This window comes from Kogia breviceps, chromosome 20 (assembly GCF_026419965.1).
Source record: "Kogia breviceps isolate mKogBre1 chromosome 20, mKogBre1 haplotype 1, whole genome shotgun sequence".
NCBI lineage: Eukaryota > Metazoa > Chordata > Mammalia > Artiodactyla > Physeteridae > Kogia > Kogia breviceps.
In genome coordinates, this window is record NC_081329.1 from 15899495 (window position 1) to 15927386 (window position 27892).

A 27892-nucleotide genomic window follows, 5' to 3' on the forward strand; every position below is an offset into this window, starting at 1 on the left:
ACCTCAACTTTCCCATTGGAAAAAAAAAAAAAAAGTGATATTAGTACTGACCCTGAAGGGTTCTTGTGAGACTTACAGGAAATAATTGATGTCAAGCATTGAGCCCAGAGCCTGGCAAACAGTGAGAGCTGCTCTGATTGCACTTATCTGAGAACCAGCAGACAGTGGGAACCTTTAATATGGACTAAGTCCAGAGGTCTGAAAAGTTCCACTACCGCAGCCAACATTTTACCTGTGAAAATGATGTAGGTGGAGCCCGTTTTGGCCTCGTCCCTCCTGCAGATGTAGCCGTCGCAGAGCTGCCCCCAGCAGCTGAATTCACCCGTGTCGGCCGCGGTGGAGTTGACCAGGGTCAGCTGGCCGTAGCGCTCGTGCTGTTTCACACTGTCAACAAGAGCAAAGCCGGGTGGCGGTGGGGCTGGGGCCTCGCGCCCATCTCTCCCTGCTCCATCATCCTCGCAGATAAAGCCCCAGCGGCTCCAGGCAGAGTGCCTTTTCTCAGACGGCACTGACTGATAAAAGAGTGTATTGGGGGAAAAATGTGTCCTGGGGGGTAGATGGGGGAGGCAGAGAGAAAGGCCTTTCCTAGAAGGACACATCACGTTTTCTAAGGAGAAGACATTCTCTTCAACCTCAGGACTGGGGTTTCCTTAAGCAAAATCACCGGTGCATTGCAACGCGCAGCCGCAGGAGTTCAGCCCCCAAGCCTCGGGCAGGCGTCTTACTTTCAGCTTTTGTTTCTCATGAGTTTATTTAAATAGCAGTCAACAGGAATGAAAGCACATAGCACTATCCAGGATGCAAAACCTCTTTGATCAATAAGAATAAGGCTCTGAATACAAGCTTGGAATCTTTGAGGTGCTACATTATTAAAAATAAAAACTTCCCTGGGCTTCCCTGGTGGCGGAGTGGTTGAGAGTCCGCCTGACAATGCAGGGGACACGGGTTCGTGCCCCGGTCCGGGAAGATCCCACATGCCGCGGAGCGGCTGGGCCCGTGAGCCATGGCCGCTGAGCCTGCGCGTCCGGAGCCTGTGCTCCGCAACGGGAGAGGCCACAACAGTGAGAGGCCCGCGTATCACCAAAAAAAAAAAAAAAAAAAACTTCCCTCTCAGGGAAAAAACGCACTCGTTGCTGAGATGTGGAGCCCCTATCATGCACCCACCTCTGGTCAAGTATTTAGAGCTTTGGGGCCCTTCTCCTCTGGCCTCACACTACTATTTCTACTTTTCATTTCTCATTTTTTAATCTCTTGTATTTTTATCTTGTTGCATGTGAATATATTTGCAAACCCCTTCAGGTCCTTTTTGAAATGAGGAGAGATAAATATTTATTATTATTAAACACTAGTATTAGCCGATCGTCATGGTAATTAATTGTATTATATTATGTTAGGAACTCAGTTGTGCCATCCCCGGGATGGATGCCTTCCCCCACCGTGGCCTTGGCACGTGAGGACGCCAAAATAAATGGTTTCAACCTGAGGGTGCATCTCAAATCCCCTGTGGGATCCACATGCTTTTCTGATGTAGGCGAGATTCTCCTGTGATAGGCTGCGGTAACATCAGCACGGTCGCCGCTTTAAGTTTAGCAGCAGAACGTCTCGCTGGCTGCTCTTCAAGACAGGCTGTTCTGGTCTCTGCTGAATAGCTGCTTTGCCCACCCATTCTGCCAGGAGGTGCTCTGTACTCCCACTCCCTCAACTGTCTCCTTTCAACGGAACGGAAATCTCTCCTCCTCCAGGAAGCTTCTAATTAGAACCAACTCAGAAATCTCCCTGCTTTCCTCCCAGTGATGTAATTGGCTCTGTCCTCTCACCCCTCCCATACCTCTGGCTTCCTGTTATGACCATGGATGGTCCAAGCTCTGGGAGCTCGAATAGTGCCCTGTTTGTTTTATATTCCCTAAGCAAGAAATCTGTGCGCAGCATACAGTAAAGTTCCTCCAGAAACAAGGAGAATGAAATGAAATGGAACATCAGTGTTGGAACTGGAAAGAACCTTAAAAAGCAGGAATCCAGTTCCCAGTTTTGCATATGAGGAAACTGAGTGTCAGAGAGCAGAAAGGACTCCCCTGAGACCCACAGCTGGAGAACAGCTGAACAAAACTGTCTTCCTTAATTATGTAGCCAATATGCATTCATTCGATGATAAAACGCATACAAAGTACTTCATGCCATGCCTGGTTCACTGTATTTTCCTAATTGTATCTTAATTACATACAACTGCAGGTTAGTAGTAGTTATTGTGAATGCTACTACAACAGTGAAAAATAGGCACACCCAGCATTGGGGGTGGCTAGCACCGCAAATAAAAACCAGTAGCCCAGGGCTTCCCCGGTGGCGCAGTGGTTAAGAATCCGCCCGCCAGTGCAGGCGACACGGGTTCGAGCCCTGGTCCGGAAAGTCCCACATGCCGCGGAGCGACTAAGCCCGTGCGCCACAACTACTGAGCCTGCGCTCCAGAGCCCACCAGCCACAACTACTGAAGCTCGCGCGCCTGGAGCCCGTGCTCCGCAACAAGAGAAGCCACCGCCATGAGAAGCCCGCGCACCCCCCACGAAGAGTAGGCCCTGCTCGCCGCAACTAGAGAAAGCCCGTGCACAGCAACGAAGACCCAACGCACCGAACAAATAAATAATTAAAAAAACAAACAAACAAAACGAAACAGTAGCCCTCAAGGATATTCCAGTGCAGCTGTGGAGCTAAAACGAATATACGTGAAGAGATCAGAGCGTAACTAGAGCGCTGCTCAGAGCAAGAGCAGCAGGGATTCTGGGAAGGGATTCATCGCCGAAGGCAGCTTAGAGGCTGCGGCAGGACAAGCTGCACTTGAAAGGTGGAGATGCGGGCACAGCAGGGGCGGAGAGACCGCGAGCTTGCTGGCTCCGGAGAACACGGCCCCATGCGGCCGGGAGGGACCTGGCTCTGCTCATTTCACTGCCGTGTCCCCAGTGCATGGTGGGTAGAAGGCACTCAGTGATGAGTGGGGGGATTGAATCCGTTACTTCCAGAAGGAGATGGAGGGAGGGGGCTGGAGTCACAGGGCACGTGGTTGAGAACAGCGAGAGGGCTACACATTTCACTCACCAGGCAGAAGGGACCACCCTCGGTTTTGGAGGTGGGAAGAGCTGGGCCCACCTTAGCCAGGGTACAGGTGGAGAGAACAGGCATGGTAGAGGCAGGAGGAGGACGAGGGAGAGGCTATTACTGGGGTGAAGAGCGAGCACTGGGGCCAGGCTGGGTGTTGGTGGTGGAATGGAAGTGAATACAAGGCTTGTTTTCTTGGGGAAGATTTACGACGGACCGGGTGTAAGAGGGGGAAGAAAGACACATGAATAGTGACCACCTGATCTGTATTTCCATGCGATGGAAAGAATGAGGTTTTTAAACTAAGATGGAATAGCCGAGAAAAGAAAGGAGATGGGGGTGACCAAATAATAGATTCACTACTGGAGATTTTGAATTTGTGATAAAATGTGGGTCAGGTAAGTGTGGATGTCGTGTGGTGTCATCGGAAATACAGGCCGGGCACAGAGGGGGGTAAAACAGCTCTAGATTTGTATCTGGGGCAATCGTCTACAGTGGGTACGAACGGGAGCTAGAGGAATGAATGAACTCAACAAGAAAAAGTGTGGAGAAGAAAGAGAAGGCTGAGGACAAAATCTAGAGCCAAATCAGGGGGCGAGTAGGAAAAGTAGAGGTAGATGGAGGGGAGAAGTAGAATCAGCAATGAAAGAAGAATCAGGAAAGGGATTCATCAAGGGGAAGGATTCAAGAAATTGATGGTTAATGCCTTTCAGAGAGATTCATGAGCACATACACACACACTTCATCTGGCAAAATGAAAGTCTTTGGCAACCAAAAGAGTGATTTCAGTTGTGAGGATGGAGCTTGACTTCAGCAGATAAAAGCTGAAAAGGTGGACACAAAATGGAGGTGAAAAATCTTCCCAGGTGGAGCATAACATCCAGCCACATTCCCCACAGAGCTCCGACCGCAGGGTACAAAATCAGTAAGTGATCAATACATGTATTGAGCACCTTCTGTGGGTCCAGCATGCACTAGCCCAGGCGTGAGAGAAACTGGAAGACGCCAGTCCTACCAGGAAAGAAACTGTGCACATAAAAACGTGGCACTTGGGGGCTAACCCTACAACCATGCTGTATCTTTAGCAGGGTTGGGGGTGGAAGGAAGGAAATGCACTGGAAAACATTTCTGGATTTTTCCACCCCCATTCTCTGTAAACAATGTAAAACAGGAAACAAATTATTTAGCAGGATTACAGTTTAAATGCCTGGATTTAAAATGTCCATTTCTACTAATGGGCTCACGTAGTCCAAGCAGCAGGCTACCCAAGGGGTTGGGATGTGACCTCAGGCCTCTGGGGGTAGAGTCTCCACCAGGAGGTGAAGATCAAGGATTCACTGAGACCTGAAGAGCCCGCTCCCAAGATGCTTCAGCAGTAGACCCTCCCTCCTCCTGTAACTACTTCACAGATCCCTGGGGATGGAAGATGTGCAAGATGTGAAGTTTGAGTGGAGCTTTTAAAAAAAAGGTGCTGCAACAAAAACAGACTCACAGACATAGAGGACAGACTTGTGGTTGCCAAGGGGGAGGGTGGGATGGGGGAGGGAAGGATTGGGAGTTTGGGATTAGCAGAGGCAAACTATTATACATAGAATGGATAAACAACAAGGTCCTACTGTACAGCACAGGGAACTATATTCAATATCCTGGAATAAACCATAATGGAGAAGAATATGAGAAAGAATATATATATATATATATATACAACGGAGTCACCTTGCTCTACAGAAGAAATTAACACAACACCGTCAATCAACTATACTTCAATAAATTTTAAAAAAAGAGAATCACTCTGAAAAAATTAAAAATAATAAAAAGAGGTGCTGCAACAAATTGCCCCCCCCCCAAAAACCGTAAAGTTAAGCAGAATTTACCTTAATGGGAGGCAGCTCTGAACACCCCAGCACATCAGCTCACCCCAGACATTTTTATTCCAAACCAGCACTTCCAGACCTGACCCACAGTGAACTCTGATGGACAAGTCCAGGTTTCAAAGAGTATTTGTCCAAAATTTAGAACTGTGTGTATGTGTGTCTTCCAACGGGCTACCCTGGCCTTTACATCCACAGCGTCCGTCCCCATCGGTGGAGGCTGGAAAGTTCGTGTATGTAGCCCAGCCTACTCTTTTCTGGAGGGGACCATGTCATGGGATGGCACAGAGGAGGGGACTGATGACTCCCAAAGTCAGGGGGAAGTGACCCGGTGACAATGGTGGGGTCATCCACGCTCCTGTCCTTCCCCCAGACTCTATAAGACAAGTGTGGGAGGTGAGCCCTGGATTCCAAGATACTCAGTTCCTTGGTTCCGTAAGTGGTCAATTAGTGCAAATGAAATGGGAGTATGGGGAGGAGAGAGGCAAGGACACAACGATGTCTGAAGAGTTCCCTGCTCTCAAGGTCCTTCATGCAAAGTGCCCTGGGCATCCCAAGGAGGGTCGAGCAGGACAAGCTTCAAGACAGAGAGTTTCAACATGCACCAGATAGAGGGTGTGCGTTCCCAGGGAAGGAGATCCCTGAAAGGAGACCAAGGCACGTTCAATTCGTAACAAAGAGAGCTGAGCTGGAAGGCAGGTGGCCAGAGGACTGTGGTGACAGGAAGCAGGCAGAGGAGGCATAAGATCATGGACTTTGGAGCCACACTGATAGGATTCAAAAAGCAGCTCCGCCATGACCTTCAGACTCCTTATGTAGAGCTCAAACCTTCCAGTCTGGCTTCACCTACGGACTCCTGGTAACAACAGCAATAATACCTAACACTTACGGAGGGCATTAGGCTAAGCTCTTCAAGTTCTTTCAAGACTTAGATCAGAGCCTGGCACAGAGTAAGAGCTCAATATGCTTTAGATGTTGTTACTGTGACGGGCCTCACGACCACAGTAGGATGGAGGTACTATTTCCCCCCTCTTGTGATGAAGACACTGAAACTTACAAAGTACTTTATCCGAAGTCTCCCAACTCTAAGTGGTAGAGCTTCTAATCTAGTGTCATATAGACTCAGGTTACGAATGTTTGTAAATGAAAAGGACATGGATTTCCATCCTACCGAAATGAAATGAACGGAAGGAATTTTGACTGAGAAATGGTGCCTCTATCTAGCTTGTAAATCTTGTTAAATACTGTCTCTCTCTCTCTCTCTCTCTCACACACACACACACACACACACCCACACACCCCAAAACACCTCAAACCTGGAAGATCTGATTAAATTAGCTCAGTATTATTCATGATACCCCGTTTTCTATTTAAATGGACAATTAGCCATTCAGCAAGTGGTTGAAGGAAACAAGGGCTGCAAAACAACCAGTTATTACCATTATAACTGACAGCACCCAAGGTACACGTTACTCTTTCTCAATCCCATGGGATGGTGATGATGAAACTACGACTCATAATTAAAATCTAAGTAGTGCTTAACACGTGGTAAGTACTGTTTTAAGCCCTTTGCACATTTGGACTGATTTCATCCTCAGAACAGCCCTGAGAGTTAGGTGCTATTATTATACCCATTGTCGTAGGTGAGCAAACTGAGGTTAGGTAACTTTCCCAAGTCAGTGTTGGAGTCCCAGGAGGTAGCTGAAGGTCAATTTAAATAACTTTCCTAGGGCCACCCAACTAGATGATCCCGGATATTCTGCCTTGGGAGACTCTGTGATGACTTCATTGCATAAAACAGAAAGGTAAGGAGGAAGGTGAAAAGATGTAATCAAACCTGGAGTCTGTCATACAGAGTGAAGTAAGTCAGAAAGAGAAAAACAAATACCACATGCTAACACATATATATGGAATCTAACAAAAGAAAGAAAAAAAATGGTCAGAAGAAACTAGGGGCAAGATGGGAATAAAGATGCAGACCTACTAGAGAATGGACTTGAGGATACGGGGAAGGGGAAGGGTAAGCTGGGACGAAGTGAGAGAGTGGCATGGACATATATACACTACCAAGTGTAAAATAGATAGCTAGTGGGAAGCAGCCGCATAGCACAGGGAGATCAGCTCGGTGCTTTGTGACCACGTAGAGGGGTGGGATAGGGAGGGTGGGAGGGAGATGCAAGAGGGAGGAGGTATGGGGATATTTGTATATGTATAGCTGATTCACTTTGTTATAAAGCAGAAACTAACACACCATCGTAAAGCAATTATACTCCAATAAAGATGTTAAAAAAAATAAAGATGGCTTCAAAAACAAAAAAGATGTAATCAAATATCCTCCTTATTCAAATAACGTTCATTTCAAAATCATAAATTATTTATTAGCTTCTACTACATACAAGGAGCGGTGCCAAGCATCAAGGGAGATAAAGATTAGTGAGTATTTGCTTGTCATGTTTCAAGTGTGTGTACAGGGCCTGTGTTTACTTTAAGGCTCCTTTTAAGAATGTGTCAGAAAACAATTGCTCCACCATATGCTGGGAATGGAGCCACATCAACAGAGTACAAATCCTGGGTAAAATATATCAAAGCTCCACAGTTTATGACCAAAAAAAAAGATGAAAAGAAATATGTATGAGGAACTAGTAGAGAGCCAAATATGTAAACTGAGGAACTTCAAAGTGAATATAGTTTCAGTATCAGAAATTAAGCTGAAATACATCTATCTATCTATCTATCTGCATATTTGAATACTATCCAAGGACCTACTCAAAACCCTGGCAATATAACTACAGTATTTCTATCCCAACAACAGCTTATTTGAATGTATGTGAAATGTGACTTGGGTCTTTTCTATTACAATGACTTATGCCAGATTCCTCTGTGCTATTGAAAAAGAAGTTATAGTAGGCATTTTTCAACCGGTTCACAGGAGCTCACATTCGTGACGTCCCTACAGCCCTTGCAGCCTCTCTCTCATTCTCCAGGTCCTTTCCTGGACACCCACCCCACTCTGACCGCTGTACTGGAATGTCCCCTTTCTCTTCTCACGCCACCTCTTCCAGCCTGCTGGCGGCATCTCTCCTCTTTGCCTCTCCTGCCAACCCATCTGGCTTCTTTACAAAGGAAAAGTTCCTCTTCCTCCTTCAGAGATTTCCCAGATCTTAAGAAAACAAGGCATGGATATCCCTTTGACACCACAAGCCCACACCAGGCCTGATACACCAGAGGTTAACCAAACAGAAAACCCTGTCAGGCCGCCTAGGATAATGTGCAGAGCCACATGCTATAGAGGCAACACAATATAAAACTCACCTCCACATTTTTAAAGTACCAGTAAGCCATCCCTGTTTATACATTTGCAGAGCATCCATTCTGCAGTTTTTTAAGCAGTTTAAATCGCTTTGCTTTTCTTACAGTTTTTCTTCTCTTATGACAAAGTAATACGTGCCCATTTCATTTAGAAAGTTAGAAACCCCATGGATCAGTTTTAAAAAAAAGGAAGAGGTCACTGAACATCTCAAGACACACTGTCAACACTGTAAGTGGGTAATCTTCCAGTTTTATCTAGATCTTGATGTCAACATCGACTCTACGTCTCTCTTCCATTCCTTCTGTTCTATGAGCCTATAAATCGATCCTTCTAGAAGAATGTTTCAGATGCTCTACAAAACCATCAGATTACTTTCCTAAGAACCATTTTATTATCTCCTCCAGTTTTACAACACGAGCAGCTCCCAGTGTGCACAGAATCGAATGCCACCGTCTCTGCCTGGAATCCAAGGCTCCTATGCTCTCCCAACACCTCCACTGTGGACCCTCCTCTCCATCCAGCCCAACTCCTCACCCACCCAGACACATCCGTTCGTTTCCACCCCAGCCCTCCAGCCATCTATTTACCTCTGAAAGGCTCTCTTCTTTTTCTGTCTGACCTAAACCTCATTATTCTTTCAAGTTCTATTCTTGGGAAGACCTTTTATGGTTGGTGGTATTCGTAAAATGGTGGTTAAGAGCATGCATGGAGTCAGATTTCCTTGGTTAGATCCTACCTCCACTACTTGCTGGCTCTGTGACCATGAACAAGTTATTTAACTTTACTGTGCCCAGTTTCCTCATCTGAGGCAGGGAGATTAATCGTCCTCACCTTCTAGGGTTGTTACGAGAATTACGTTAGCTAATAAATGTACAAGATCCTGGAAAGATGCTGGCACAGAATAGGTGCTCACAGATTTTAGGTGCTATTGGGATTGCCCTGGTACACACCCATCTAAGCTTCTTCTCACACTCTGCACTTGATCCCTTTATCACTGTGTGTGTGTGTGTGTGTGTGTGTGTGTGTGTGTACACACACACATACTGCTTAGTATGTAACCGTTTCAACTTCCTATTATATTTCTCTAGTGAAATGATCCTTCTTAAGCAGGAATCAGGAACACGTCGCACGCTGGCCTGTGTCGCTCACAGCCTGCTACATGGCATGATGTGATGCAGACCGCAGTTACAGGTGACCATGTGCAGAACAGAATAGAATTCACGTGGGTTGAATTCTTGTCCAAGGGTCCTAACTCCTTGGCCCCCATATCATCTAACTCACGTCAGATTGAGTACAAGTTCCAAGGGTCCTTTGGGAACCAGAAGGGACCTTAGAGATCATCTGGTTGAATCCCTCATTTCACAGAGATCCAGTGACTCACCCAAGGTCACAGAGCCAGTAGTCAGAGCCGGGAATGGAATCCTTGGGAAGTCCTGGAAAAGAATCTGCTTCCCACTGTGCACTGGAAAGGAAGCACGTGTCTATTATTTCAAACACCTAACCAAAGCCTGACCAAACGAGTGACGTAGAGGAAGCGTGCGGTGATGGCAAGAGAAAACTCAGCAGGTGTGCGCGCCGCATGTAGAGAAACTCAGAGAAATAACAAGTAAAGCACTGTTGTCATGTAACTTCGGTGAGGTCACATTTTAAGCCTGGCCCCCCTATATGATTCTGTGTGCAGGGGTTATTTATGTTAACAACTTCCATCATCACATGTCTGGTCATTCTCATTTCACTGTGTAGAATAAGCCCATCAGCACTTCTTTGGCAGGAGGTCACATGCAAAAAGATCTTCCAGTGCTGCTGAGCTGAATGCTCACGGCCACGCCTTCAGGGGAGAATAGGCCCAGGAAGAGGGGTGACAGGAGACAATGGAGCAAGCCGCCACCAGCCTTGTTAGGAAAACAAGCTGTGGGTTACTCATGGGCTGGCACTTGGCCACAATGAGCGTATTGTGGCCAAGTTATAATAGCGAATGCAGAGGCTGTGGGCCGACCTCGTTCGTACCTGGCACAGTGGATTCACAGCCCGGAGAGCGAGGCACCGAGTCTCCCGCTTTGTCAACGTATTCAAGGAGGCCACTAGGACGGCGTATCTTCTGAGCAAACATCAGAAACGTAAGAAAGAGACAGCTTTCTCGGTGTAGAGGCTAGAGGGGCCTTGGGAATTAAGTTCAAGTCTAACTTACTTTTGCTAAAAGCTGTGCAAACTTGAGAAAGCCCCTAGCCTCTGGGGGGAGTTGAACCTAATCCCTTATAAAATGTAGGGTCCAGGCCAGATCAGTGGTCCCCAAGCTGGCCGCGTGGCACCGTCCCTTGCGGAGGTCTATGCTCTTCTCCTTGGCTCTTTCTGCATCTCCTCGTCTTATCTTCAAGGCCTGGTCTCCCACAGTTAGGGAACCGGTCACTCAGTAAATCAACCTGCCCGGCCAGCCCACGCTGACAGATGCCTCCTCTCCTCCCATCGTCCCCAGGCTGTAACTGTATCTGGTATGTATGTCATTTATTCCACTAGCTCATAAGCTGCTTGTGGTCAGGGCCACTTCTGGTTTTCTCCTCACGTAGACCTTCCTGACTTAGTGGACTGTCTTTATGCATAAGTTAGTCTAACTATAACTCCGCCTATTAATCTCAAGCTGTGACGCACCCTGCAGTCACCGCTTCTGCTTTTACACGGAGACTTCCTGTCCGCAACCTCTTCCTCCATGACGCCCACCAGCCGATGCCACATCACAAGCCAGTCTGTGAGCCCCCTCTGTAAACTAAGTGCACGAGAGCATGTTCTCTCTTGTATCAGCTCCGGTTGGTACCCAGGGCCCATCACCTCTGCCTCGTCCTAAGGACTAAGTCCAGTGCGTAAACAAGAGCACGGTTGTCACAGGGGAGGGTGAGCTTGCGCTGGGTGACCTCCCCTGCGCTGCAGGCGGGCCACCGGATTGAAGCTGAGCGCTAAGTAGCATGTGCTCTGAAACGCAGAGTCCAGGGCAAAATTAGGATCCGGTACAAATGGCAGTCTGAACAGAGGGTCTGATTTCTAAAGCACCAAACAAGAGGACATAGCAAGAGCCTGAGGCCCCAGGGCAAAGGGAACACGTCGGGAACGTGGCATGCACCGGGCAGATTCCCAAGGGCAGCAACTTCACGCCTGCCTCTGTGGGTGGATGTCTCCGCTAAGGCAGCCAAGCCCAGGGACTAGAGGCCAAGCTCTGACATCTTAGTTTTGCTGGGGTTTTTTTTCTTTTCCTTATAAAGTACCATTCTCTACAGCTGTAAACCAGGGCACAGAAAACTTGCCACATCTTACCCTTTATTCCTCTTTGCTTGCCTCCTCCTCTGACATGCCTCGCAAAATGCTTTTATTTACATTTTGCCTATTTAGATACTTGGCAGAAAATCATCATGCTACGGCAACTTCCATTTTCATTTTTGCGCGTTAAATCCTAAACCTCACTCACATCGATACACGTTTTTTAAGGCAGGGTTTCACTCATAAAACACATGCAATCACTTCACGGTGTACTGTAAACAATGCCGCATTTTGCAAGTCTCCAAAATCACCATCACAAATAAGTTGTGGCATTCCTGGAGTGTTTTCGGTTTGATGCATTAGCTTGACTTTATGATCATCATCTTACTGTATTTTAATGCAGCTCAGCACACCTGGCATAATCAAACTTGGACTTCACCAGAACACTCAAGAAATTGAACGTTTTGGTGTCTTTTTAAATAAGATCAGAAAACATTTCCCCTCCAAACTGAATAATGTGCTGCAACCCATTTCCCCACCTTGATGACTTGTAGACTGAGGACAGCTGGCGTATCACAGGACCACGCGTCTGGAGATCAGTACGCACTCCGTGGCATCACGATGTCTAGAGTTTGTATGAGATTGAAATACGTGTCTGAAGCAACTTTTAAAAACAAACTTCCGGAAAACCTGGCTGATTTCTTGTGACTCACCTCCTTTGGGTACAATCTTGTGAATAAAAATAACCCACCTTTATTGAGATGGCTTAGTGCACGTGTGCTAATGCTCTACGTGCATGACCTCATTCTATCCTGACAACTACGAGCCCGGCTCTATTATTACTGCCCCCCTCCGCCCCCCCGGCACCACTCATGTGTGAATGGAACAGGCCGTGTTTTTCTGCAACCCGGACACTGCCGGAGCATCTAGCACACCTGGAGACGCCTCGCATCCTGCCACGCCCAGCAACCCACCTCTGGGGAGATGTTGACGGACTGGCACTGGTGCCACTGAGTCTGGGAAGAGAGAGCTCCACCTTCAGGGCAGGATAAGTCATTGATTTTGAACCCGACCGTTTTCTGGGGGGTAGACATCCATCTGAAGGTAAATATCAGGGTTTGGCTGAAGTGGTAGACTTTCAATCTCCCCCAGCGAATTGAACCCAAAGCGCACCTCCAGGTAAGCAGGAAAGCAAAGGGAGGGTGACAAGATTTTCATGGAACCTCATCATCTTTGTTTGTCCTGCTCAGAAAATGAAGTGTAACAAGCTTTGAAGGAAAGTGAGTTTGAATTAAAAAGACACCTGCGCAACAGTATGAATGTCCACACTGAACTGTGCACTTAAAAATGGTTAAAACGGTAGAGTTTGTGTTTACCAAACATCAAATTATGTTTGGCAAACGTAGAATAATAAAATTAAATAAACTGAAGGAATAAACCAAACTAAAATAAAATAAATTGAAGGAAAAAACTGAAGACCTCTTCCTTAGTGCAGCACCAGAGAACCAAGGACAATATTTACTAAAGTCTGTGCAGATTCTTTCTCGACAGTGGGATTTTTCTGTTTACAAACACTTCCTAACATCGTTCTCTCTTTCTTTTGAAATGCCCCCAGACCACCCCTCCCGGAGGCAGGATTAGACTGGCCTGGAGCCCACTGTCTGCTTCCTCGACCCACCCTCCCTTTGTGTTGTCTGCGGGTGGATAAACCATTGCCAACTGCGGCCAAATGAACACCCAGATGCCCCCCCCTTCTCTCTAGAAGCTATTTATTGTTTTCAGAGGAACCAGCCATCAAAGAGATCTCCTGTGCTCCATCCACTCCTCCGAACTCCCAGTTCTTGATTGAAAAATGCTCACATCCGACCAGACACCACAGAAACATCCTGAAAGAGATGCCTGGACCTGATTTTCCAGAGAGCAGCCCGGGCTTTCTTTATGAGCACGTCGGCCAGCTTGCTTTCTCTGCTGTGGCGTTGCTAACTGTCTAGCTTAACTCTCCAGCGCCTCCCTCTTCTTACCCAGCACTGATTTCTACTTCAGTCATCATCCAGGCCGCTGATTCTAAGTTGCGTCTCCTTCTCTTCCTTGGCTCAACGTGGCACCAAGACTTCCCCTGCTCTAAACTCTGCGAGTGTGTTTTGCTGAGACTGAAGAAGCAAAATGTTTCCAGAGAAGACGGAAATGGATGGTGTTGATTGCTCAGCCAGAGGTTTGATCATATAGTCCAGAACATTCTTCTATGAATGTTTTTTATGCTATCAACAAAATGAAGGCAAAAATGAAAAAAATACATATATATGGTGAAAAAATGTTAGGTCCAAGGTCTGTAGACCCCAGTTTGTGTAAAACAGGTACAGGGTGTCTGGAGGGAGATTGGGTCCACCTGAGGCTGGGAAGTGATGCTGTCTTTTCCTAAAGACAGTGAGGACAGGCATCCCTGGTGGCGCAGTGGTTGAGAGTCCGCCTGCCGATGCGGGGGATGCGGGTTCGTGCCCCGGTCCGGGAGGATCCCACGTGCCGCGGAGCAGCTGGGCCCGTGAGCCGTGGCCGCTGCGCCTGCGCGTCCGGAGCCTGTGCTCCGCAACGGGAGAGGCCACAACAGTGAGAGGCCCGCGTAACGCAAAAAAAAAAAAAACCAAAAACAAAAAAGGACAGCGAGGACGAGTAGTAGCCCTCACACTGTGCAGTAAAGCCCTCTGCACTTTCTGTGTGTGTCGTTTGTAAAGGCTTTAAGGCAATGGCTCACAAGCGCCCTTAGACTTCACTCTAAAGTCCTCAGCATGGCTGGTGAGGCCCTCCCTCGTCTGAGCCCTGCTCACCTTCCAGCACCCTCTCTCCTTGCTCACCTCCTTTCTCCTTCCCCGCCCAGAGCTACCCTGTTTCCCCAACTCCACACCCTCAGCGCTCCAGGGGCTATACTCTTTCTCAGCTACAGGAAGCTCCTCGTGATGGCCCCTCCTTCTGGAACTTTCTGATATTCCTTTCCTAGCCCTTTCGTTCCCTGGTTAACTCTCAGCTCTCCCATATCAGCGTGAGTTTTTTCCTCCTGGATCCTGTACTTCTGCTAGCAAGGCACTCACACAGCTGCATATTAAAATGGTTTATCTAATAGTCTGTCTTCTCATAAAAGTAAAAGCTCTGTGGGTATAGCGGTTGTATCTATCTTGCTCAGTATCATATCTCCAGCTTCCACCTAGCACAGGACCTTGAACATCATAGATGCAAAAAAAAAAAAACAAATTGTTGGAAGAGAGGAACAGGATTAATTAAGGGAGGACAGAGGGGGAGGATGGATGAAAAGCAGGAGTGCGGAAGCGGTGAGGCAAGAGTGAGAAAACAGAGCAAAATGGTAACGACTATTGTCAAAAAAAACCTTTGCTGTTTCTGATCTCAAGAGAGAGTGGAGAGCTATGTGATTGGGATGGACTGAGTCAGGAATTAAAATCTGCATCAGTTTCAGCACCTGGAAATACAGAATCTTCAGCTCGCTCCTCAAACTCAGATGGATTTAGAGCTGTCGATGCATTTACCCTGGTGTGGGTATCTAATTACAAACGCCCACCCCTCTTTTTATCTGTTTGTTGGAAAACGGAATTCTTTATTGTTTAAGATATAACTTGAAACTGTGACTGCTGAGTTGCCTAAAAGGATGAAAGAACTTGTGTGGAAGCACCAAGTGCGCGATTATCTCAACCAATCTGTCCACATTTGAGATGTTTCTTTTACCGGTGAAAGACAATTGTGGCACAGCTCAAGGCTGCCATCTAGCGGACCTTCCAGTGACCTGGGTTCGCCAAGCCTAAGGAATCACTGCAGAATAGGAGACGCAGAGGAACACACATCCATCCTCTGGGGCGATCAAAGTCCACCTTTCAGGATGAGGCGTGACTTAGGGTTCTTGGACAGAGTTCTCCTTTCTAAGTAGCCCAGTGTAATGTTTTAACATTCTGATGTCCAAGAAGTTATCCCGAATCAATGTGAAATTCCAATCACTTTCAATTCGAAGCTATCCCAGCAAGAAATCGATGCACCCCTCGGAAAGAGTGTATCCTTTTCATTTCTGTTTTGAATCGTAACTTCGTAAATCAGATGTGCTAGTCTAGCATCCAAAGAGCTAAAAAAGGAAGGAACGGAGGGAGGGAAGAAGAAAAAGAGAAAAGTAGACAACAAATCTATCTTCTCTGAAGCTACTACTTCATTAAACCAAGAGTGTCCTTCGGCCTCAGCGCCGACCACCACCAGACGCGCCTTGGCGCGCTTGAGCAGGGCAGCGGTTCAACGTCGGGAACCCAGAGGCCGGGGTTTACACTCACGCTGCCACCACCACTTACTTTGTTGCTCTGGACCAGCCGTCTATCATCTTTGTCCGTTTCCTCCCTTTGTTAAAAAGAGAGGCTTAAGCATGATCACCGCTACGGTCCCTTTCGGCTCTAAAGTTCGGAGCTTGCTCCCGAGTCGCAGGTCTCGCGATCACAGGGGCCCGACTTGACCCCCCCCTCTAGGCTCAGTGTCCGCACACCATTCTCTCACTGAAATACTGGGGAGGAGTTACAGGGTGCCCGGCCCTGAACTGGCTGCCAGGGAAGCACCAGCAAATAAACAGACACGGCCTCTGCCAAGTTTACAGCCTCGCAAGGGACCCAAACGTAAATCAAATGGTCAAGGAAATGGTAACCGCGCCACTGGTTGATAAGGGCTCCAGGGAGGATGTGTAACTGGGGCCTAGTGGCAGGGGCCGAGAGCAAGGAAGGCTCCCTGAGGAAGTGACAGGCCTGGATCTGAAGGATGGTGAGCAGCTAATCCAGGGTGGGCATTACGGGCCAAAGGGCCCAAATGGGCCAAGGCCCCAGGGAGGAAGGTGTGTGTACAACTGGGAATCAGAGAAAGTCCACGGAGCCTGGAGCGTGGACAACAAGAGAGTGAAGTGGAAGGGGAGGGAAGCAGAGGGGAAAGCGGGGGCCAGGCTATGCACGGGCTTGTGGGCCGTGTTAGGAGTTTCACCTTTATTCTACGGGCAACAGAATCGCTGTCCTGAAGGGCTTGACATAGGAAAGCAACGTGGCCGGATGTGCTTCTGAGAAAGATCTGACTGCTGTGTGCAAGACTGAGGTCAAGCTCAAGACTGGGTACCCAAAGGCAAGTTGTGCGATTCTTGCTGGAAGTGAGAGCCTTGGGGGTGATGCTGCTGTGGTGGGAGGAAGTGGGGAGATGCCAGAAATAATGAAACAGTAGCTTCATTAGGGCACGGAAATTGGTTGGATGTGGAAGTAAAAGGGAAGGGTCCAAGGTGATTCCTTGGGTATTCCCAAGGAATATTCCTTGACCAGGCCTCTGGTCAAGGGCAACCGGATGGAATTCATGCTGTTCACTGAACTGAAGGACACAGGAAGATGACCAGGTGTGGAGAAAGATCAGGAGGCTCAGTTATAGGTGGTTATGTTTCAAGAAAGGCTCCGGAAACGTCCAGGCAGCTGAGCCAGCAGTTGGGGACCCAGAGCTCGGAAGAAAACATGTAATCTAATCTGTGATAAATGGGGGGATCTGGCAGCACGTGGTGAGAAGAGGCACAGCACCAACTTCGAATGTCTGGAAGAATAGAAGATGCAGAGCCGGCGAAGGAAACCCCAAGGAGGAGCCCGTGACGTAAAAGAAAATGGGCAGAAAGGCATCGAGGAAGCCAAGAGGAGGGCGTTCTCTTCTGCTGGGTGGACATGGTGGGCCAGCCACACGGGGGCTGAAAGGAGAACTCTGGATTGAGCGACCTTGCCCTTGGTGATAAAATGCACGTGGAGTCCTCCGCAGGAGTCAGGCGGAGTGGCTGAAGAGTGAACAGCGGAAGTGCAGACAGTTGTGTAGAGAGAGGCCCCTCCAGGAGGTTGGCTGCAGAGGTAAGGAGAGAGAGGAGGGTGGCCAGAGGGCACGTGAGGGCCAAGGCGGGCTTTCTTCATCTGGAGACTTAGGGAAAGGAACTCTTCGAGAAGCGGGGTTGAAGAGTCAGAACAAGGAGGCAATACTGGAGGTCTTAAGGCTCCTGGAAGGCTTCTAAGGATGAGATCCAGGGCACAGATGCAGCTTTGGCCTTCGTCAAGAGGAGAGAGCCTTCCCCCACTATAGCCGTACGTGCAGGGAAGGAGGAAATGCGATGAGGACACTAAGGCAATTCTAGGGCTCCAAGTTCTCAGCGAATTGCGTGAGAACCGCACTAGCCGGAAGTGAGAGATGGAGAAGATGAGAGGTTTAGGAAGAGAGAAAACATGAGCTCACTAGAGAAGCAGGTTCAGCTTTGCCAGGCATGTATGAGGCGACCACAAGCTCAAGGCACCCGTCGGGCCAGCTGTGCCCAGGGTCCGCGCGTCGGCAAGGGAAGCGGGGCTAACAGGTTTGTCTGGAGTTGGAAGTTTCCAGGTGGGAGTGAAGGAAAAAGAGAGGGCAAAATAACTCACTTAGGATGCACTCAAGAGTTTAGTAGACATGACAGGTTCTGGATTCTAAGATAAAGAAGCAAAGACAGAGGGGGCAGGGTGGATAAAGAGGGAGAAGGTAGAGGGGGAAAACTGACTAATGACTCCTGAGGTCAACATGCAACAAATGCCCTGAGGTAACCAGGCTGGATCCCAGTGGCTTGACGTCCTCAATAGAAAATATATTCATGCTTTGTCGTTACCTACCCGGGCCAGTGCACACATACAGGACACACGTCGGCACTAAGTGTAACAGTCTTAATGTTCCAGCGTGACCGGAAACTGACCTGTCACGCTCACTAAGCCCCTGGGGAAACCAAACAATATGACCTGCTTTCTGATATGTGTCGGGCACTGTTCTAGGCTCCAGGAATCTGATGAGCCCATCAGACGTGGAATTTACCCTCAACAGGCTTATGCTTTCATGGGAGAAGAGGAACACAGGCCCAGATTTCAAAGAATTGCTCAATTAAATGAAAGTGGGAAAGGGATGTGCAAACTTTCTTGGATCCTCTATGTCAGGAGCCACGCTGGCTGCGCACAATTCCCTGACTTATGTGAGTCCCGGTCAGAATGAACTGTCCCCAAAGATCACCTGGATTATTGTACTTGAGAAATAGGCACCGCCTAGTAACGATTAGGTTCAATTCATTGAACATTTACCATCGGCCAGACGGCATTTACCAAAGATGATATTATTTCCATATTCCAGACAAGGAAACTGGGTTCGAGGGTAATTATTCATCAAAGACCTACTTTGCAGGTTAGGACTCCAACCTGGCTGTGCCTCAGCCTAACCTCTCTGTTCCATAACACACTCACTCTTCTGGTCAGAAGATTACATGTGGACAAATGTGGTAGCATACGAACTTAGTTCCAGAAAGCTACCCAGATCGGTTAACATGACCGGGCTTTCAGAACCCCATCAGCACACTGGAAAGAACTCATTCCACGGGAAGAGAAAACACAGTATGAATACCTCTCTATCCAAAGGCACCACATTCCGGGAGAGATGTCAAGAACCAATTAGTCGAATCTCTGGTGTCAAAGAAATTGTGATTTTTGTTGTTGTTGTCTGATATAGAGTTATGACTAGATGTTTTTTCACATTTTTCCATAAAGTCCTTGGGGGCCCACATCTGTCTTTACTTTCTTATAAAGCCCTAACTGTGCTTTGAAATGAATCCTATTTAATGCTAAGTCAAAACTGTTTTCTTTAGCTCCAGGATATTTCTCTTCGATTCAGATTCATATTTACTTCACTTTGAGTCCTTAAGATATTTTCAAACAGATTTTGGCTAATGTAACTTTGAAAATACTCCTAGAAAATATGAAATATTCAAGGGCTAAATCATCTAGGTTTAGGATAGTTTGTGTAAGTCAAAGACTAACTGTTCAGAATGATTTAAATCAGCTCAATTCTCATTAAAAAAAAAAGTGTGTAAATTTGACTCCGGTAAATTAAGTCAGTTAAAAGGATAAGAGTAGTAAATCTTGCCAGATTTGTTCCAAGCAATAGCTACACACATGTATACACATACACATGTCAAGTATGGAGATGAAAATGGGAAAAACTATCATATGCTCTCACCTTCCACTCCTCATCCAACCCAATAACCTTCAGAAAAAAAAAACATACACTGTCACATCACATGAAGCCACAAGGGTATCTTCAGAATAAAACGTGAAAGAGGACTTAATACAAGAGGTTAGATAGACAGAGAAATATTTCTTATACGCATATATTATTTATTCTCCAAGGTTCACATTCAGCAAAGTCCTGGTGAAAAACACAGATTTAAAAAAAAAAAAAAAAAAAAAAAAGGAGTTATAAGTATGTAGAGTGCTCAGAAAAGGATGCACCAGGGGCCATGACGATGCAAATCTAGGGAGGCCTGATACGAGCTTCCCAGAGAAAGTGACCCTGAGGCTGAAGTCAGCCAGGTGAAGAGGGGCCCAGAGTGGTCTAGACCATGAAAGCAGCAAGTTTTAAGCCTCCAAGAGCTTGGTGCACTTGACGATGTCACAGGAAACCAAGCCAATGAAAGCAGACACACTAATCTAGACCCCAAGGGTGATTAGGGAGAGTCTCAGAGTCGAGGGAGGATGTTGACCTTCCTTACCAATGGAGACCCACTGAGTGTTAAGCAGGGGATTGACACGATCAGACTTGCATTTTTTAAGCGTCACTCTAGTTTCACGGAGGAGGATGGAGGACGACAAGCCTGGGTGTGGTTACTGCAGTAATGATAGTGACGAGGGGTAACGTTCCGAGGACTGGTGTAGCAACACCAGCGATGGAAAGAGGACAGGTTTATGGCTCTTAAGAAAGTTGAAGTATTTCAAGTATCTTCTCTGACCATAACAGCATGAAACTAGAAATCAACAACAGGAAAATAAATGAGAAAAAAAACCCGATTACCTGGAGGCTAAACAACATACTACTGAAAAACCAATGGGTCAACAAGGAAATCAAAAAGGAAATTAAAAAATACCTTGAGACATGGGACTTCCCTGGTGGTCCAGTGATAAAGAATCTGCTTTACAGCGCAGGGGATGCAGGTTTGATCCCTGGTCAGGGAACTAAGATCCCACACGCCACGGGGCAACGAAGCCCATGTGCCACAACTACTGAGCTCACGCGCTTCAACTAGAGAGCCCACGTGCCACAAACTACAGAGCCCATGCACTCTGGAACCCGCATGCCACAACTACAGAGCCCACATACCCTGGAGCCTGCTTGCCACAACTAGAGAAGAGAAAAACCTGCATGCCACAACTAGAGAGAAGCCGACGTGCTGCAACGAAGAGCCCTCAAACCTCAATGAAAGATCTCGCGCGCCACAACTAAGACCCAGCACAGCCAAAAATAAATTAAATAAATAAATAAAATAAATCTTAAAAAAAATCTATGGATGCAGCAAAAGCAGTTCTTAGAGGGAAGTTCACAGTGATACAGGCCTTCAAAAAACAAGAAAAATCTCAAATAAACAACCTAATAATCTACCACTTAAAAGAGTTAGAAAATGAACAAACAAAACCTAAAGTCAGCAGAAGGAAAGAAATAATAAAGAGCAGGGAGGAATAAACAAAATTGAGATTAAAAAAAACAATAGAGGGGCTTCCCTGGTGGCGCCATGGTTGAGAGTCCGCCTGCCGATGCATGGGACACGGGTTCGTGCCCCAGTCCAGGAAGATCCCACATGCCACAGAGCGGCTGGGCCCGTGAGCCATGGCTGCTGAGCCTGCACGTCTGGAGCCTGTGCTCCGCAATGGGAGAGGCCACAACAGTGAGAGGCCTGCGTACCGCAAAAACAAACAAACAAAAAAAAAACAATAGAAAAAATCAATAAAAACAAGAGCTGGTTTTTTTGAAAGGGTAAACAAAATTGACAAACCCCTGGCCAGGCTCACCAAGAAGAAAAGAGAGAGAACCCAAATAAACAAAAACAGAAATGAAAAAGGAGAAATCTCAACTGATACTGCAGAAATACAAAAAACCTTGAGAGAATACTACAAACAATTATATGCCAACAAATTTGACAACCTAGAAGAAATGGACAACTTCCTAGGAATATACAGCCCACCAAAATTTAATCAAGAAGAAATAGATAATTTGAACAGAGCAATCACTATAAGTGAAATGGAATGTGTAATAATAATAAAAAAAACCTCCCTAACATACAAAAGTCCAGGACTAGATGGCTTCACAGGTGAATTCTACAAAAAATACTAAAAAAAAAATACAAAGAACTTATCTCAATTCTTCTCAAACTCTTCCAAAAGACTGAAGAAGATGGAACACTCCCAAAGACATTTTATGAAGCCATAATCACCCTGATACCAAAACCAGATAAAGATACCACCAAAAAAGAAAATTACAGGTCAATATCTTTGATGAATATAGATGCAAAAATTCTCAACAAAATATTAGCAAATCAAATCCAACAACACATAGAAAAGATCATATATCACAACCAAGTGGGATTCATCCCAAGTTCACAAGGATGGTTCAACATACACAAATCAATCGATGTAATACACCATATTAACAAAAGAAAAGTCAAAAACCACATGATCGCCTCAATAGATGCAGGAAAACCATTTGACAAAATTCAACATCTATACTTGATAAAAAAAAAAATCTCTCACCAAAGTGGGTATAGAGGGAACAAACCTCAACATAACAAAAGCCATTTATGACAAACCCACAACCAATATAATACTCAATGGTGAAAAGCTGAAAGCCTGCTAAAATCTGGAACAAGACAAGGATGCCCACTCTCACCACTTCTATTCAACACAGCAATCAGACAAGAAAAATAAATAAAAGCTATCCAAATTGGAAGGGAAGAGGTAAAATTGTCACCATATGCAGATGACATGATACTATACACAGAAAAACCCTAAGGACTCCACACAAAAACTGCTAGACCTAATAAATGAATTCAGCAAAGTATCAGGATACAAGATTAACATTGGGAAATCAGTTGCATTTCTTTACACTAACTATGAAATATCAGAAAGGGAATGTAAAAAAACAGTACCTTTTAAAATCACACACCCACCCACAAATAAAATACCTAGGAATAAACCTGATCAAGGAGATGAAAGACTCATACACTGAGAACTATAAGACATTAATAAAGGAAATTAAAGAGGATTCAAAGAAATTGAAAGATAACCCATTCTCTTGGATTGGAAGAATTGATATTGTTAAAATAGCAATACTACCCAAAGCAATCTACAGATTTAAAGCAATCCCCATCAAATTACCCATGGATTTTTCACAGAACTAGAACAAATAATCCAGAAATTTATATGGAACCATAAAAGATCCAGAATTGACAAAACAATCCCAAGGGAAAAAACAAAGCAGGAGGCATAAGTCTCCCAGACTTCAGACAATACTACCCAGCTACAGTAATCAAAACAGTGTGGTGTTGGTACAAAAACAGACATATGGATCAATGGAAAAGAATAGAGAGCCCAGAAAAAACCCCACCCACATATGGTCAATTAATCTTCAGCAAAGGAGGCAAGAGTATAAAATGGGAAAAAGATAGTCTCTTCAGCAAGTGGTGCTGGGAAAGTTGGACAGCTGCATGCATATCAATTAAGTTAGAACACACCTTCACACCACGCCGAAAAATAAACTCAAAATGGCATAAACACTTAAACATAAGATGACACCATAAAACTCGTAGAAGAGAGCATAGGCAAAACATTCTCTGATATAAATTGTACAAATGTTTTCTTAGGTCAGCCTCCCAAGGCAATAGAAATAAAAAGAAAAATAAACAAATGGGACCTAATCAAACTTAGGAGCTTTTGCACAGCAAAGGAAATAATTTTTTTAAAAAAGAAAAGCCAACCTACAGAATGGGAAAAAATACTTGCAAATGATGTGACTGACAAGGGCTTAACCTCCAAAATATATAAGCAGGTCACACAAGTCAACAGCAAAATAAACAAACCCAACTGAAAAATGGGTAGGAGACAGTAGACATTTCTCCAAAGAAGACATACAGATTGGCCAGTAGGCACATGAAAAGATGCTCAACATCACTAATTATTAGGGAAATGCAAATCAAAACTACAATGGGCATGAACTTATATACACTACTAAATGTAAAATAGAGAGCTAGTGGGAAGCAGCCACATAGCACAGGGAGACCAGCTCGGTGCTTTGTGACCACCTAGAGGGGTGGGATAGGGACGGTGGGAGGGAGACGCAAGAGGGAGGAGATATGAGGATATGTGTACATGTATTGCTGATTCACTTTGTTATAAGGCAGAAACTAACAACACAATTGCAAAGCAATTATACTCCAGTAAAGATGTTAAAAAAAAAAAAAAAACTACAATGGGGTATCACCTCACACCAGTCAGAATGGCCATCATTAAAAAGTCTACAGATAACAAATGCTGGAGGGTGCATGGAGAAAAGGGAACCCTCCTACACTGTTGGTGGGAATGTTAGTGCAGCCACTATGGGAAACAGTATGGAGGTTTCTCAGAAAACTAAAAACAGAATTACCATATGATCCAGCAATCCCACTCCAGGGCATGTACCTGGACAAAACTACAATTCAAAAGTTACATGCACCCCTATGTTCATAGCAGCACTATTCACAATAGTTAAAACATGGAAACAACCTAAATGCTCATTGACAGATGAATGGAGAAAGAAGATGTGGTACATACATACAATGGAATACTACTCAGCCATAAAAAATGAAATAATGCCATTTGCAGCAACATGGATGCAACTAGAGATCATCATACTAAGTGAAATAAGTCAGAAAGAGAAAGACAAATACCATATGATATCACTTATATGTGGAATCTAAAATATGGCACAAATGAACCTATCTACAAAACAGACTCACAGACATAGAGATCAGACTTGGGGTTGCCAAAAGGGAGGGGGGAGAGAGAGGGATGGACTGGGAGTTTGGGGTTGGTAGGTGCAAACTATTACATTTAGAATGGATAAACAACAAGGTCCTACTGTATAGCACAGGAAACTATATCCAGTCTCTTGGGATAAACCATAATGGAAAAGACTTTTTAAAAAGAATGTCTCTCTGTGTATAACGGAGTCAATTTGCTGTACAGCAGAGAGTGGCGCGACACTGTAGATCAACTCTACTTCAATAAAAATGGGAGGAAGGAAGGGAGGAAGGGAAGGTGACGTGACTGAACTTGGTGACTGATTGGATGTGGGGAGTGAGGGAGAAAGGAAGAAGGCAAGGACGCTCCCCGGTTTTCAGGCTGAGCAGCTGAGTGGATGGTGGTGTCCTTGAGGGAGATGAACATCCAGGGAGGTGGAGTGTGTATGTGGAAACATGAATCTCTTTTGACCATGCCGCATTTGGGATGGATGCCTGAGACCCACATCCTTCCTTCTCCTCATTCCAATCGTCCCAAACAGACGATCTCCTCTGTTTCTCTATCCCGAATCATATGAAGAAAGGTCTAGAAAGAAACTTAGGAAGCACGTAGACCAATCCCCTTCATTCTTTGCCAGAGGAAACCGGGGGAGGGAGTTTAGGGCGCTTCCCCAAAGATACGCAGGAAAACACCCCCTAACGCCATAGGCCCTTTCTGGCACCCCCTAAAACATGCTCTGCTTTCTTGCCTTTCATAGTTTTCCTAATCATCATCTTAACCACTTTTCCTGAAGGTACTCATTCAAACCTGAGAAATCTTTAGCCTTCTTACCAACGAATGCCTCTGAATGTAAAAGCCATATACTTGGAAAAGTAAAAATAAATCAGAAGAAGTTGAAAAGGTCAAAAGCAATTCACCTCTGGTCAAGTTGCTCATAGGAATCTCCCATTAGTCAGTTTTCATTACAATTACTTAAAAAATGACATAAAGCATCGAGTCCATTATTTCTTACTGTATGAATTCTTAAATCTCTACCGCTATACATCACAGTTTTAATTATCTGTCATACGGCTTCCTTTAACACTTCACTGTTTAAACACTGTTGCTAGGATTTGCAATAATTTTTTTTAACTGGGTGAAGCAATAAAACCAATGGCTTTTGCTCAATGAGCTTCCATTTTTATAATCTGCTAAAGTAAAATGGTAGATTTCAGACACAATGTGATATTAAGCAAGGGTATGAAACCATATCCTCGACCCAACACAAGTAAAAGAAAAGGCTTACCTGAGGCGGGTGTCCTTAAAGGTGTCAAGGTATGCAGGATAGCTCCATCTGATTTTATTCCCTTTACATCGAAGCTCTAGAGTTTGCCCTGCCATCAGACTCAGGGTTGCAGCAGGTTTCTGAAAGCGACCTTTATCCATCATTTGCATCATTATAGACTGGGTCTTTGGTGTTGAATCAGCGGAGTCCCTGTCTTTTATTTTAGGAATTTTGGGTTTCACCTTTTTGTTGGCAGGCTTGATTCTGTTCTCTCCCGGCTCCTTTGGATGCTTGTTCTTGGGAGGATGTTGACCAGTAACTGGTACAAACATGAGGAGAGAACAATGGGCTTTGGTGGTTAACATACCCAGAGGCTTCAACCCCTGAAACAGACCGTTTTTAATATCCCTCTCCTCCTAGGTCAAAGTTATTTTCAGGAATAGTCATTATTTTCTTGGCTCATTCTTTAGCTTTAAACCAATTAGTAACTGAAAGGGAATCAATTTCAGCTTCCAAGATTCTGTTCAAACTCAGCAAAGTATCTCCCATATGAACTAACATTCGCACTTCCCAAACAAAACAACGTTTTCTCGGGGTTCACTCAGTCTCTCCAGCTCTAAGGTGGTTCCCAGAATGGTGGACCTGAAGCCTCTCAAGGTCTGTTTCTGGTCCTTGCCATCTCAGTGCTGTCATTGTTCATTTTGAACCAATTGTTTCAACCCAGGAATACGTAGTCTCCAGGGAGTGGAGACACAGACTACACTGCAAGCACACTCAGAAGATTTCAAACCATCGCCAACTTTCTCCCAAATGAGTACGTACTGTGTCGCCTCTGTGTGTCAGGGCGGACAATATCCACGGAGGATACAAGGCTTAGTGAGAAATAAGTACTAACCCTGTGTTCATTTAAAGCATACCTATACATGATTAAAACGCAATGGTAACTTTAGCAAAGGTCTAGAATTTAGTCAACAAAATACATTGTGGGGAGGAGTATTTTATCACCAACATTGTTGAGAATTGCTGGCAAATGGTGGTAAGAACGGACGACCTTTAAATCCATTTTCTTACTGCTGTTTTTCCCTTCTCTACAGACAATGCTGCCCTGCCCTTGGAATACCTCTGGGTTCCAGAAATCTCAGCTGTCCACCCAGCCCGCGTGGCCATATGCTGTGTCCACCCAGCAAAGAGGAGGAGGCTTGGCAATTCATTTGCTCCAGTGTCTGCATCAGCTCCAAGGTGACCTTGATATAAGCCCACAGAATTACAAAACGTCCAAACGTACAGGATCCTGAGAGATCATTTAAGGTCCTCACGTTACACATTTTAAAAAAATAATAAAGGAGGCCTTACAAGTTAAATTGCACAAAGCTGGCTAGTGACAGGATGTGAAAGTAACTCAGGTCTCCTGACCCCCATTTCACTACATGAGCATCAACAGCCTGTAGACATTTGGAATAGATCACTACACAAATCTTGGCCAGTTGAGGGAATTACAGGGCATTTGTATAAAATGGAGAAATGTGATAAATCAGGAGAAAAGTTTTTTTCCCTCTTTGATGTTTGTATTTATTTATCTAACGTTACCGTGGTGTATAAAGGGCTCGGGTGGTCAAGAGTACAGAGACACCGAAACTGGGATCAAGAGACAGAAAAAGGCAAGTGTCGCAAAAGCTCTTACACCAGCAGACCAGGCTGCTGACAAAATGAGGTGGAGCCAGGTGGGCCTGGAGAGGCCACGCCCTCCCGAAGGGACAGCTGCCTGGAGGGAGGGAGTGTCCAGGGTTACAGGATCTGATCTCTCACAGGATGGCAGAAACGCAGGTTTCCTGATGTATGCATGTTAGAAACTTGATGTTCTCGAAACTTCTGGTCTGAATCTCTGAGATGAGAAGTCAGGCGGTGGTTTTCCCGCGAGGGCTGCGGATGACCAGGAGGGGACAGGAGAGGGGCTGCCAGGACCATTCTGTCTTGATCTGGGCTGTTCACGTGGCGTGTGTGTGTTCGGGGGCAGTTCATGGAGCCCTAGTCTGATGATTTGTACCAAAAACTCAGCTGACGTGGACTCAGCTGTGTAGTGATGAACTTGGCTTCTTTTGCGTGTTGCCCTTTGAAACAGGAGCCATTTGGCCTCCACTCTTGGTTCAGCCCAACCCAGACTCTGGAACCAACCCCACTGTGAGCTCAGTATCAACACCAAGTCCTTGGCTCGAGGCCTTCTCTGGGCGTGGCTGCGTCGCTCCGGAGCCCCGCG

The 27892-nt window shown here is 45.7% G+C and overlaps 1 protein-coding gene and 1 long non-coding RNA gene across 3 annotated transcripts in view; one reads left to right on the forward strand and one right to left on the reverse strand.

Moving 5' to 3' along the window:
- Positions 1-27892, reverse strand: part of PDGFRL (platelet derived growth factor receptor like) — a 47443-nt gene that overhangs the window by 12258 nt on the left and 7293 nt on the right. For both annotated transcript variants that reach the window (XM_059049444.2, XM_067022370.1), the window contains exons 2-3: positions 25660-25957; positions 233-384 (exon numbers count right to left, since the gene is read on the reverse strand). In XM_059049444.2, coding sequence (XP_058905427.1) covers positions 233-384; positions 25660-25957 — 450 coding nt within the window. The remainder of the gene's footprint in view (positions 1-232; positions 385-25659; positions 25958-27892) is intronic.
- Positions 10262-26877, forward strand: LOC136793297 (uncharacterized). The gene is made up of 3 exons (XR_010838413.1): positions 10262-10385; positions 10644-10757; positions 26733-26877. It is a non-coding gene; the product is annotated as an uncharacterized lncRNA (long non-coding RNA).